Below are 13,594 nucleotides of genomic sequence, written 5' to 3' on the forward strand. Positions count from 1 at the left end.
TTTCTGGGCACAGCATTGAGTGTCACACCTGCCCTCTTGTGCGTCAGTAGCATAGTTCTGAGCTGCCAGCTTAATGGGAAAGGATCTTGCTAGGGTCACCTAGCGCAGTCACGTCTCAGAGAAAATGTTTTTAGAGTAGGGCTGATAAAAATATTTAATTGCGATTAATCGCACATTTATGTCTGTTCAAAACATACCTTAAAGGGAGATTTGTGAAGTATTTAAGACTCTTATCAACATGGGAGTGGGCAAATATGCTTGCTTTATACAAATGTATATATATATATATATATATATATATACAGTATGTATTACTGGAAATCAATTAACAACACCAAAAAATGACAAACATTGTCCAGAAACCCTCACAGGTACTGCATTTAGCATAAAAAATATGCTCAAATCATAACATGGCAAACTCAAGCCCAACAGGCAACAACAGCTGTCAGTGTGCTGACTTGACTATGACTTGCCCAAAACTGCATGGGATTATTAGAAAGTTGGCATGTCTGTAAAGGGGAGACTCTTGCCATGCAAGTTATACCGCGCCAAAATGTTGCGCAAGTTTGGAGCATTATTTAGCATCCTTGGTGAGAAGCTAGTATGACATGGTTGGTACCAATGGATTCCTTAGGCTCTCTAGCTTCATATGATCACTCTAGCTATAAAACCGAGTGAGCACAGGACACAGAGGGCTTTTTTAAGCCAAGCACCGATTTGCAAGCACCAAGCCAATACGGATTTGCATCTGATGTTGGGCTTTTGTCGAGGAGCTCCAAAAAATAAAAACAGCAGGGTTTCCTGTCTTTTCCAATAGTGGAAGTGGGCTACTTCTGCTGAATTATGGGTCGCCTTGTTAACATCAAAAGGAATACACTTTTATTGGCAGCATTGAGTGCATTGCTGCTTGGCAGCAGCACTGTGTCTGTGAGTGGGTAAGAAATTATGTAATAGTCTTGGAGCATGGGTGAATTCCATTTAGGCCAATTTTAATTCCATCAGTGTAGGTTATCTTTTTTTTACTTAATATATGCATATAACATCAACGTGAGAAGTCCTGAGCTGTCGTTGATAAGTTCACCTTCCCTCTTGTGTTCGTATTTTCAATACAGGACCATAATAGGTAGTATGACAGTAAGATGTCAATGTTTGTGTGCTCTTAAGTTGCTCGCAAAAGCCAAAGATTTATTTTTCAGTTTTAGATTTTACCATTTGTTTCATATCACCTCATTTTACAGGGAGGGTTCTTAGTTTCCCTGGTTATCTGCAGTTGTGCCCTCAGTTGTTGGCTTGTGTTTCCCACATCAACGACTCGCTGTCGCTCAGTTGAGCCATTCATACAATGTTTGGTCTCCTGAGTATGGCATGGTTTCATTAAAAACCCAAATGCGTGTCTACTGGCTTTTATTATTGCCGGCACTCTACTGAAGCAACGGTGACAATTCTTTGCTGTCAGGTGGCTTTTGTTTTTACCGTGCAATTCCTTATTGTACAAGATGTTCTTAGACTGTTGCCAGAGTGATGGCCTTGACCCTTGTAGCAACAACATCCTGTGCATAAAGAATAAAAGAGTGCCCTTTTCCTCCCACTTTTCTTTCTCGTCCCCCGATTAAGGCTTTCTGGCTGTGTGTGACTCGGATGTGTATATATCTGAGACTGATCACCTTTGTTCTCCTGACTTGTGGTTTTATCTTAACCACAGTCTGAGGCGGGGGCGTTCCCCATTAATGTTGTCAGAGACGGCACGACAGGATGTAATGTTTAGAAAGGGTACAGATTCAGTTTGATAAATAATTTGCTCTCCAGATGGCCACATGGCCAGATTTCCTCTCTTGTGTTTAAGAGTGTAGGATAGTCTGTCTATTGTCATCACCAGAGCCATTTGTCTCTGCTCGTCCTCTGCTGAATGTCTATTCCGCTCTTCCATGCTCTTTGCTTTTTCCTTGTGATTGCTTCATTATTCGAACACACAGAGATTATATGGGATGCACAGTGTTATGTGTGTTTGTGTATGTTATGGTTTGATCTAAAGTTTTCCGTTCATAAGAGGAGTGGAAGAGTCCCTTGAGGGCTGGAGGACCCCATGAAAGGTCTCAGAAGGCTGCAGACTACGTGCAAGCACATAAGGGTGCCCCAGTCACTGCGAGAGAAAATATACAACTCCCTTAAGGCCTTTAAAGTTTCACTGGACCCCCCATGATGAATAGTGGAATACTGTGTAATCTGCACTATGAGACTTTGTTATATTTGTACTAGGGATGCGACGGTGAGGACATTTTCCCACTGGTTAATAAACCAGTGACAACGCTGGTGTTACCAATTACACCGGACCTTTTACAAGAAAAGACGGCGCTCAATATCTGTAGAGCGCTTACTATGATCTATATCGTTGGATGGCTGTGTGTCTGGCCTCTCCGGTCCAGCTTTCGCTGCAAGGCTGCAGGTTTCCATCTGGAGCCGCTGTGCCGTGCACACCGGCTGTGAACGCTTCGTCCTCCGCATGGTGATTGCCTCATTAACGTTATGGTTCCCTTATAGCATTGGGTTTAAATCCAAAACTATTACCAAATAGTTGCTTTTGCTTATCGCTTTGACACCAAATCCTCCGCCATCGTCTTGTCTGTCAACTCTCTCTCATCCCATGTGTGTGAAATCTGACTCCTGCTACTCTGAGCTGAGACTCTGTACAGACACTTTCACTTTCAGATTATACCGTCCGTTGTCCAACTATGTATTGATAACACGCCGCTGATACGCCAAAAGGAACTAAAAGGGTCTTATCTCTATATTGAAAAAAAAAGCAAAATGACGGTGGGCTAGCGATGCAATTGGTGTGTCCCCGACCACCGTGTAACACCGGTAACACAGACTACCGCGGTAAGCCTAATTTGTATGGTTGTCTTTTGCAAAATCTTCTTATATTCGCATCGAGTCGAGGCTTATCCTATCAGTCAAATGGAGTAGGGGTTTAGATCATGGTTAGTACAGACCCTGGATCGGGTGTGAGAACTACTTGGGTCTCTACAAGCTGATGGGGTGTTATCACTTTAAGTGGATGCAGACTGACATTTGTCCCCCTCTCTGGGGAACAGATAAAACAGATAAAAGCCTTTGTTCACATGGGAGAAAGAAAGGTCCCCATCCCGGAGGCTGTGCACTCATTCCCAGAAAAATAAGAAAAAATAAAAGCATGTGATGTAAGCTGAAAGGAAAGATGATGTTGGATAATGAGACAGCTGCATGTTTTGGGGCACTGCAGCAAATTTCTGTAGATAATTGCAAAACAACTGTATTCGTTGTGTGCAATATGACTTGAAGAAACATTAATAAACAGTAACTATTTTCGGAGGCATTCATAATTGTAGATTCTGCTTATCTATGTACTTATCATTGACCAATGCATGATTTGTTCTTTGAAATGAAATAGGGTCATTATTCCCAGGAGAAATGGGTTTGCCATGACGATGAACACAATCTATTTGTGGAAGTTAAGATAACAACATACTAGGGCTGTTGTTACCGGTGTTACACAGTGGTCGGGCACTCCACACATACATTACGTACCCACCAACGTTTTGCTTACAGAAATAAAACCCATTTAGTTCATTTTCGCGTATCAGCGGCATGTTATCAATAGATCAATAGACTAAGCAGGTGTCATATTTCACACACACACGACACAAGAGAAAATTGACAGATTAGATGATGGCGAAGGATTTGGTGTCGAAGTGTAAAGCAAAAGCACCAATTGGCAATATTTCAGATTTAAACCCCATGCTATAAGGGAACCATAACGTTAATTAACGGCAACCGCTGTGAGGAGGACGGAGCGTTCACAGCCAGTGTGCGCGGTGGAGTTTCCTCACCGTCGGATCCCTACTTTGAAACTTCTGTAAGAAATATTCAAAGGTATTTGTAGTTTGATTACCATGGCAATGGTCGAAGCCACGAAGCTTGGAAGGATTCGGGTCAGCCTTAAAAACATACCTACATGTATGTTTTTTTATTGATAAGGATTTAATTTAAAAGGCCTTCAAAATTATTAGGTCCTCTTGCTGCCAAACTATTCTCTGCCTGTGAAAGTGGATTATTCTGCTTGCTGTGACCTCATTACCCGTATCCACCAATGAGTGGTAAGTAGGGTCACTATTACTTTGACGTAGGAGGTTTTCTAATTAGTGACTTTTTTGTGGGAACCTTCCCACAGGGCTTTGGGTCTTAAATATTTCCATTAACTGCAGTTCCTTGTCTCCCTTGTGTCCTCCCTCATGCTATGCTTGTCCATCTCCTTCACTATCTCCTGTCTGTTAAGGGGGATCGAGTTCGAAGGCAAGCAGGTGATGATGAAGTGGCTCTGACAGCCTCTAGTCAAGTGGAGGACCAAATTTGGTAGTGCAGCTAGTACAGTCAAGGAGCATTATCACTCACCATGATTTTAGCGTTACCACATGTTACAGTTCATTTACAGTAATAACACGGATTTTTGGATTATTCGTATAGTGTAACCACAATGCAGTGATGTGTGTTTAGTTCTTTAGCAGAATTTCCTCACTTGAGTCTCTGAATGAGTTACATAAATCTGTCACAAACTCATGAGAATGATGATAATGAATGAACACTTTGTACGAAAAGACACGTCACACTTTCTATTTCGTCTCATATGACGTGTGGAGCGGGTTCTCCTTGCTTAAAACAGACGTTTTTTTTATCATTCCCCCCCCTCCTCCCCCAAATCCAGCAGCACATGTTTGCAACTGATCAAAATAGTTTTCCCATTTTTGGACGTGTGTTTTGCCGGACTCATCTAATCCCCCCCTTCCCATTCCCCCTCCTCTCTTCCTCTCTCTACTCAGAAGAAGGGCACTGCAGAGGCCCAAGGGTTGGTTTACGTGTCTGTCACCACTGTCCACAGAGGGATCTCTTAAGAGCCTCTGGGTCATTGCTTTATATTGCTTTTACCATCACCCCTTCCAACGTGTGTGATGACTTACTGTAAGCTGAAAGTAATATTTCACTTTGGTGCAACAGGGGCATTTTCCATTGTGCTTTAGAATTTCATTAAAACGTCAGTCATCAATTTGGGGTGCTATGGGGACCCTGGCCCATAGCCTTATTGTAATAGTACAGTATTATACAGGAACACAATTAGGGCCGCAACTAACAATTATTGACATTGTTGATTATTTTCTCGATTAGTTGTTTGGTCAATAAAATGTCAGAAAATGGTGAAAAATGTCGATCAGTGTTTGCCAAAGCCCAAGACGACATCCTTAAATGTCGTGTTTTGTCCATGACTCAAAGATATTCAATTTACTGTCATAGAGGCGTAAAGAAACCAAAAAATATTCACATTTGAGAAGCTGGAATCAGAGAATTTTTTTTTTTTTTTCTTAAAAAAAATCACTCAAGCCGATTAATCGATTATCAAAATACTTGCTGATTAATTTAATAGTTCACAGCTAATTGATTACTCGTTGCAGCTCTAAACATAATACTGTAGTTTTAAGAATTTAATGTATTTGCAGACGGCCTCTCAGGTTATATTTTTTGATCACAGATCTGACCTTAAGAGATAATATATTGCATGTTTGTATTTCCATTCCCATCCCATAGAAGGGCTTTGTAATGGAAAACTCAAAGAAAATATCATTCCATAGCGCATCTGAATGCCGAACATGGTCTAACTTTTAAGCGCTTTTCTCTTCAATCAAACCACAAAGCTGAAAGGTTCATTATCAGCACTTTGTATCTGCCCTGAACAGACCCAAACATGCATGTGAAACCATACAGAGGAGTAAAACTGTTTGATACCCTTTTAAGTAATGCTAATAAACGTCAGTGGCTTTAATGGTACTTATCCGCTTTCTGCAGAGGAAACACTTGTTTGGAATTTGGTGCATATTTACATTTTACATCTGTTTTACTGGCGATCGCTAAAGCCATGTGTTAGTGGAAAGAATGAGCAGCAATCTATTTGCGTCCTGTGCAGGAGATGAGTGGAACATTAATAATTTTGAATGCATGACTTTCCCTCAGCCTCTCCCTCCAACAAATAACTTGAGTTTGATTATTTTATCACTCCCAAGGAGCACGAGGTGGGATAACACAGCAGTTGATTTTAATCCCAAGACTTTAGTGTCTGTGTGTGGTGATAGTTGTTTGTTTTATTGTGCTTATCTTAAAGTATTTACTTATTTCATGAGAACATGTCTTTTCACACGGCTGTATAGTGTTTGATCAAATCTGTACACCACTCATCTGCTTTTACCGTTCGTATTGTGCAAAGTACAAATCCACCTGTAGACATGCCATTTACAGATGCCTTTAAATTGTGAAGAGGTACTTAAGTGTCTCCTGTGCTTTGTTGTCTCTTTCCACAGTTGGTGATAAAGTGCCTGCAGACATCAGGCTGACTTCTATCAAGTCAACAACACTGAGGGTAGACCAGTCAATTCTTACAGGTAAAACCTACTAATTGTTTAACCCCCTTTTTGTCTGTGTGAGCTTCTATCTGTACATGTTCGTGTCTGTGCCCTGACCCATTACTAGGGCTAGGGGAAAAAATCAATTCACTTATGTATCGCATTTAAAAAAAAATTTTTTTTTATGATTTTGAAATCAATTTTTTAATGTCAGAATCAATATATTTGCTTAATTTGAGTCCATGCAGAGGTCGAAGGAAGTTACCGCTTTTATTGTTGTAGTCAGAGTAACGTGACTTCATATCCGTTCCAAATCTGTCAACCAAAACGAACAGCAGCTGGCCGCAGCGAGCCGAAACGAAAAAGTAGAAAACGGCGGAGGGTCCGTGTAGATACGACCTGCACCTTCACGTTTTAAATCCAAAGTGGTAAACACTATGCCTACGGTAAATTATGGAAACACTTTGGGTTTCACACATGCTAACTCTGTCATGGACGGGAAACGTTATCGTATTGTGGTAACGTGCGGTCAAGCCAGCCATCACTCTCATCTCCGACGTCAAATCGGTCGACGCTACAGCTGTAGAGCACCCATATACTGACATTTACGTTAAATACATTCAAACAGCTCCGATGAAGCTGACCATGACCGTATAAAAACATTACATGTCCTTTATAAATTAAAAAAGAAAATACCTCTAATTTGTGAGGGAAATGTCTTTTATTCTTTGATTTTTGGGTTGCTGGACATTTAAAAAAAAAAAAAAGAATTCCTGACAATGTCTGATCTCTTTGACTTCAGAATATCTCTGACTACATACATGCTGAAAATCAAACATTCATACTGTATTAATTTAGATATTTTCCAAAGTCAAATCCCTAGAAGTGTATGATTCAACTTTTTCCCATGGTGTAGTCCTAAAAAAAAAGTTAACATATTGCAATAAATCATAATATCGAATACTTAAAAATCACAATACATATAGAATCGGCAGATATGTGAATCGTCCCAGCCCTACCCATTACACATGATTATACATTTTATATGTTTCCCTGTATAGCTTAAAAATAAATATTTAGACATGCGTTACTTGTACATGTCTTGGCCTGCCTCCGCAACCGACTCGCCTCTTTTGATCAGCCTAGACAGCGATTTTCCTCTTCCTTTTGACGCACATGCCCTCATTACACACTGTCGTCATGGCTGCTCAGTCAATAGAAAAAACAAAAAGAAGTGAGCGTGATGCGGATGAGCGGAACAGTAAACGGGTGATTCTGTAGATGGATAATTGGACGGCGGTGTAGATGGAAAAGACGAGAGAGAAGGGGAGAATATTGAAGGACGGACAATGCACGAGAGAAGAGGTTTATGTGAATCAAATCCTTAAGTCGCTTGTCCTCCTCGCTGCCTTAATTGGTAGCAAATTCCATGGGATATTTTAGTGTTTCAGCTATTTTTCTCCTCTTTTTCCTTCCCCATTCATGGCCATACCGCTTGTCAAACACTGCCTGCCTTACTGTATCAGAGCAGCGCAGACCTCGCACAGTTGATTACACGCACAGACACACACATCAGATATGGGGTTTGAAAGGCAATGGCAATGCATTGTTTGATAATTGTCAGGCCTGCTCAGTCAGCTGCAAAGCCTTCTCCACACATTTCTGCTCCAAAGTGTCAACCAAGCATCACAACTACCAATTTTCTCTGCTGCGTAGAAAAACTTTCTCACTGCTTCCCTGTCTCATATCCTTTGTTTCCGCTTCCTGCAGGAGAGTCTGTGTCTGTGATCAAACACACCGATCCTGTGCCTGACCCGCGTGCTGTCAACCAGGACAAGAAGAACATGCTCTTTTCTGTGAGTGACTCTCAGGACTGTTTTAGTCTGTTCAGTATTATTTACACTTTGTTTGTCTTGTCTGACTACACCTATGAAGGCAACAATGTTCTGCTGTCATCCTCCTACTCATCCTCTTTATTGTTTTAATCCCACCATCCCTCTTCACATCCATTGTGTTGAGAGTGACATCACTTTTGGAAAATATATAATTATCCATTTGTGCATGTCCATTCATCTACAAAATAATTTGTCACATTTGCTTCCATGGCAGCTACAACTGTTTCTAAAATGTATTCAGGAACGCAGTGTATTGACTCGCTGCATGTTGACGCTTGCCACGTATTGAACCTCCCCCCTCTGTGTCTTTGTGACACACATCTCAGAATAGTTGTCAAACTAGTTTAACCCCTATGCCCAGAAGCCCAATGTGTAATGTGTTTTCCTTTTTTTTTTGTTCTTTTTATCTACGTTCTGCTTTTTCACTTCTTCCCCCACAGGGCACCAACATCGCAGCTGGTAAGGCTGTCGGCGTGGTGGTGGCCACAGGTGGCAATACGGAGATTGGCAAGATCCGTGATGAGATGGCAGCAACGGAGCAGGAGCGCACACCGCTGCAGCAAAAGCTGGATGAGTTCGGACAGCAACTGTCCAAGGTAATTTGTTAAGTTACACTATTCTCTCACTCTGTTGTTTTTTGCCTTTTTGTACTTTAAAATGTTAATAAAACAGCTATTTCTGTTTGATCGAGACGGTTACAGTTAATTGTTTGCTATTAATATGACCTTTATAATTCAAGGTGATTACACTGATCTGCATTGCTGTGTGGATCATCAATATTGGACATTTCAACGATCCCGTCCACGGAGGATCCTGGATCCGAGGTGCCGTCTACTACTTCAAGATTGCCGTGGCACTGGCAGTTGCTGCTATCCCTGAGGGTAAGCTGGAGAGCTACACACATGCAGCGATGCCCTTGACACGCTTATTGTTCTGAGAGGTCCCAATGCTGTGCCGTTATTCAGACCGCAGGAACAGTTGGTTGGAAAATCCTATTTTATGGGCTGTTTTTTAATACTTCATGATACAGGGACAAAGAATATTATTTTCCTCACTTGTGTAAATAAATGAATATAAATGAATGTCTCCATTTCTTTCTGTAACTGCTTATCTCCTCTCCCGTATGTGTTAATCCTCTTTTCCTCTGTGGTTCTGTTGCTGTTTCTCTCCAGGTCTGCCTGCTGTCATCACTACTTGCCTGGCTTTGGGAACTCGGCGCATGGCCAAGAAGAATGCAATTGTCCGCAGTTTGCCGTCTGTGGAGACCCTTGGCTGTACATCTGTCATCTGCTCCGACAAGACCGGCACGCTGACCACCAATCAGATGTCCGTGTGCAGGGTAAGAGCAGAGTAAACACTGGCAGGCACGGAGAGAACAAAACCTGAAACCTATCAGCCGAAGCTGGATTGTGTGGTGTTTTGTGAATTTCTTGTATTTATTTATAAGTCTAAATCCACACCACGATCTAGATACAGAAAGAATTGCATTTTTGATTGGAATGCTTTTAAAGGAGGGGCAACCCAGCCAGCTATCTTTGGTAATCATAGTCTGTGGGTTAAACAGTTAGAAATCTGCCATTAAATAATGTTAAACAATAATTCAAAGCTTCAACAAATTATGGTTGGAGATGCAAATTTCCATAAAAAAGAGACAGAAAATAATAATATGTAGTGTTAAAGAACATTTGTCATTACCTCTTGACTTAATTAATGTTCTAACAACAAAGATGTTGTCCGCCCAGTCTGTCTTAGCCTTCTCATAGACAATTGAAGTAAAAAGCTTTTTTGGTGTTATTTCCCTCGCCGGGACCTCGCCGCTTCCTTTTTTGCCGTGTCATCACCATTCATCTCTATTAGCCTACAACCACCTGTTGGAAACAGTGTTCATTTAAACAAGCACACTTTCCCTACTATAATATAAAAATAGAATGTAATGCACACTGACTGACAAAAACAAGCAAACGACGACTCAAAGTCAACTGAGGGGGTCACCTAATAAATCTAAAGATTTCTACGCATTTGATTTAACTGTGAATCAGAAATTCAATATTTACTCCATTACTTCCAATCTTTACCTCGCACACTGTTTGTTGCTAATGAAAGCAGTCATTTAAAGTCGGCTCATTAATCTTCAACTGTCAGCTCAGTTCTCTTAAAGTGATGTTGACATTGTTGGCTTATCTAACAACATTTACGCTGGTTTCATAGTAACCAGTGTAACTATGTAAAGAGCTGCTGTGTACGTCAGAATGTCAACAGGTGAGAGTGCCCGACTACTAACTAGTTCTCATTATATAAGCATAACAAAAATCTTGCGTCATGAAAGAAATGATCAATTATCAGACAAAAAAAGAATAGAGCAGCAATGGTCGTAATAATTACTCCACTAGCTTAAATCCCTACCAGCAGAGTATGATAAATGAGCACTCACGCTCAGTGTGTCTCAGTGGATGAGTTGATTGAAAGTAAATTGCAGATGGGGCAAGTGAGTGTTCTTTTTTGTACCTTAGAAAAGGGATGCATCAGGGGAAAATCTTTAAGTGGCACATCATAATATTCAAACAGAAGACACAGTTGGCCCTTTGAGTTGAAGCTGCCAGTGTTTAAATAGAGTTGTCCGTTTCTTAAAAGCTTTGTCTCCTAACATTTTTAAGTACCAACATTTGCATGAAACAACAATTAGTATTCAAGAGCTTCAGTGAAACGGAGTATGGCCTTGAAGGCAATGTATGGCTGTCTACATCCCCACCAGGGCAACAGCACGGTGAGGAGGTCTGCTGTGCATAAGAACTAGAAGGAAAATGGCAGAAAAGTCCAAAAATAAGTAGAATTTTAAGAGCAAGAGCTGACTATTTTCCTGACATCCGAGAACCTTTCACATGTAAACTTTTTATTTGAGAAATAAAGACGACCTGTTGTTGATAGTAGGGATTTATTGAGCACTAAGCACTGCTGACGTTGAACGGCTAATAACGGATAATGAAGGATTTAGTTGTTCACCAGTAGAGATGAAATTAGATTCAAAATGACATGTTATGTGTATATTGATTTTCCCATCCCTAATGTGCATGAACAACTTAAGGCTAATTGAACTATTATCCATTTACTGTCTATTTTAGTCTCACAAAGCGTGTATGATTTGCTGTTCAATGTTCCTTCCTAGTTCATTTTTTGACATTGTATTTCTCCTTCCTGCTCCGTCCCTCCATCTTTCTCAGTGCTATTCCTCAGCTCTTTTATCTCGCCGGTCTTCTGTTTCCCTCCTCCTTTCTTCCCTCCCCATTCTTCTCTCCTCCCCCTTCTTGTTCAGGCAGCATGCTGATCAGTATGCAGTAGTTAGTCACTTGCAGCAGAACCGGCAGTAGAGTTGCATAACTGACCTTGTGTTGAAAGATTCTCTCTCTGTCTCTCCCCCGTCTATTTCCTCTTCCCTTGCTCATCCTGCACAATTTTCTTTAAGTCAATAATGTGTTGTTGAAAGGCCTCATTTTTGGAAACCATAAAATGCTATTCCTGGTCATTTGGTAGCCACTCGCTGACAGAGACAGAGAAGCGTGTGCTTGAGGCATGCAAACCACTACTGTCCGAATAGAGCAGTACCAAAATGCGGTGCCCCGAGTGACTGGATGTTTCTCCTCAAATCAGTCCCTTACTTGCTCTTGTGTTTTGCCACTGACATCACTGCTTTTTGTAGTCTTGCTGGTGCCTTAGGGGGGGTGCAGCCATTATGCCAGCTCATCGTTTTATTCAAATATTTCTATTTTCATCCCTCGCGTATCTCTGTCCTGCCCCTTTCAAATTTTGGCAAATGTGGTGCTTTGTGTGTAAGAATGTGTAACGAGTGAATGCATAACCTTGACATCTGTGGTAACCGTTCCAAGTGTTGCTGATATCAAAATGCCCCCCCATCTCTTATATTTGGATGGGGAACAAAATATTAATATAATATGATATAATATATATTTTTTGTGGGTAATAAAACTCCTCCCCTTGCACTTTCAATTGAAAAACTGAATTCAATAAACCAGACACTGAAACCAGTCTCCTCACCCAAAGGTTTGGATACTCAAGGTCAAACTATTTCCGCCTTAGTGATTCACTTTTATACAACGTATTCACGTAGTGTGAGTGCACACGGAGGAATTCTGCGTCTGCCTTGCTGCAAGATGACATTTATGGACCCTTCCCACCAGAGAGCTCCGTGTCTGCTTTGGCTCAGCATTTCATTATTATCCTCTGCTGCTCTGAGTTTCAAGCGGACTCATGATATAAAGCTTTCTTTCCTGTGGATGGTAGTCTGCTGCCACCTGCTGGATTGCAGTGTGTCCAACACAATCTCAGCTTTTTTTCTGTCCCATCTTTTCATTTCTGAATTTAGACCTAAATATAAAACGGAATGGATACACGACTTAAAATGTGGCACAAAAATATTTTTGCAACTCTCATTTTTTGGCTATTTACCCACCAAGTCAACAGATGCTTTGTGTGAGTATTAAGTACTAATAGTTTGTCTCTACCATATTTGTGTTTTCCAGATGGTTATCATTGATCAGGCAGAGGGCGATCACTGTTCATTAAAGGAATTCACTGTTACTGGCTCCACATATGCCCCGGTTGGAGAAGTGTAAGTATTCAGTCTCATACGCCTGTGTGCTATAAGATGAAACTAATGAATGTATAACAAAATGAATCCCACTACTTGGAAAGGGATCATGTGGGGTCTCAACTGGTTACAAATACAAACCCCTTCCCCCTCCTTGTTTCTCACTTGTTGCTTCCTTTTATACATCTGTTTTTCTTTAGGTTCCAAGATGGCAAACCAGTCAGATGTTCCCAGTATGATGGCTTGGTGGAGCTGGCCTCTATCTGTGCTCTCTGTAATGATTCCTCATTAGACTATAATGAGGTTGGTGGTGAATCTTTTTGCATGTTATATGGCTCATTAATTCCTTAAGAACCAATGTGGCTCTGTTAACAATGCCTTACATGTTTTGTGTGACATTCTCTGATTATATTGACCGTTTTCCTTTTTCTGTGTGTGTGTGTGTGTGTGTGTGTGTGTTTCCAGACCAAAGGTGTGTACGAGAAGGTGGGTGAGGCCACAGAGACGGCTCTCACATGCCTCGTGGAGAAAATGAACGTGTTTGACACAGATGTTAAAGGCCTGTCCAAGATCGAGAGAGCCAACGCCTGTAATTCCGTACGTAACCCCTCTTGTTCTTCAAAGTCATTTCCAGTTGCATTAGAAACCATGTTCTGTACTTTTATCAAATAAGC

General features: G+C 41.1%; 1 protein-coding gene across 1 annotated transcript in view; it reads left to right on the forward strand.

Moving 5' to 3' along the window:
* Window positions 1-13,594, forward strand: part of atp2a2b (ATPase sarcoplasmic/endoplasmic reticulum Ca2+ transporting 2b) — a 32,709-nt gene that overhangs the window by 9,688 nt on the left and 9,427 nt on the right. The window contains exons 6-13 of the mRNA XM_037753831.1: window positions 6,381-6,461; window positions 8,193-8,278; window positions 8,758-8,913; window positions 9,057-9,198; window positions 9,490-9,656; window positions 12,853-12,941; window positions 13,121-13,223; window positions 13,386-13,517. Of these exons, the coding sequence (XP_037609759.1) occupies window positions 6,381-6,461; window positions 8,193-8,278; window positions 8,758-8,913; window positions 9,057-9,198; window positions 9,490-9,656; window positions 12,853-12,941; window positions 13,121-13,223; window positions 13,386-13,517 (956 nt within the window). The remainder of the gene's footprint in view (window positions 1-6,380; window positions 6,462-8,192; window positions 8,279-8,757; window positions 8,914-9,056; window positions 9,199-9,489; window positions 9,657-12,852; window positions 12,942-13,120; window positions 13,224-13,385; window positions 13,518-13,594) is intronic.

This window comes from Sebastes umbrosus, chromosome 19, assembly GCF_015220745.1.
Source record: "Sebastes umbrosus isolate fSebUmb1 chromosome 19, fSebUmb1.pri, whole genome shotgun sequence".
Classification (NCBI taxonomy): Eukaryota; Metazoa; Chordata; class Actinopteri; order Perciformes; family Sebastidae; genus Sebastes; species Sebastes umbrosus.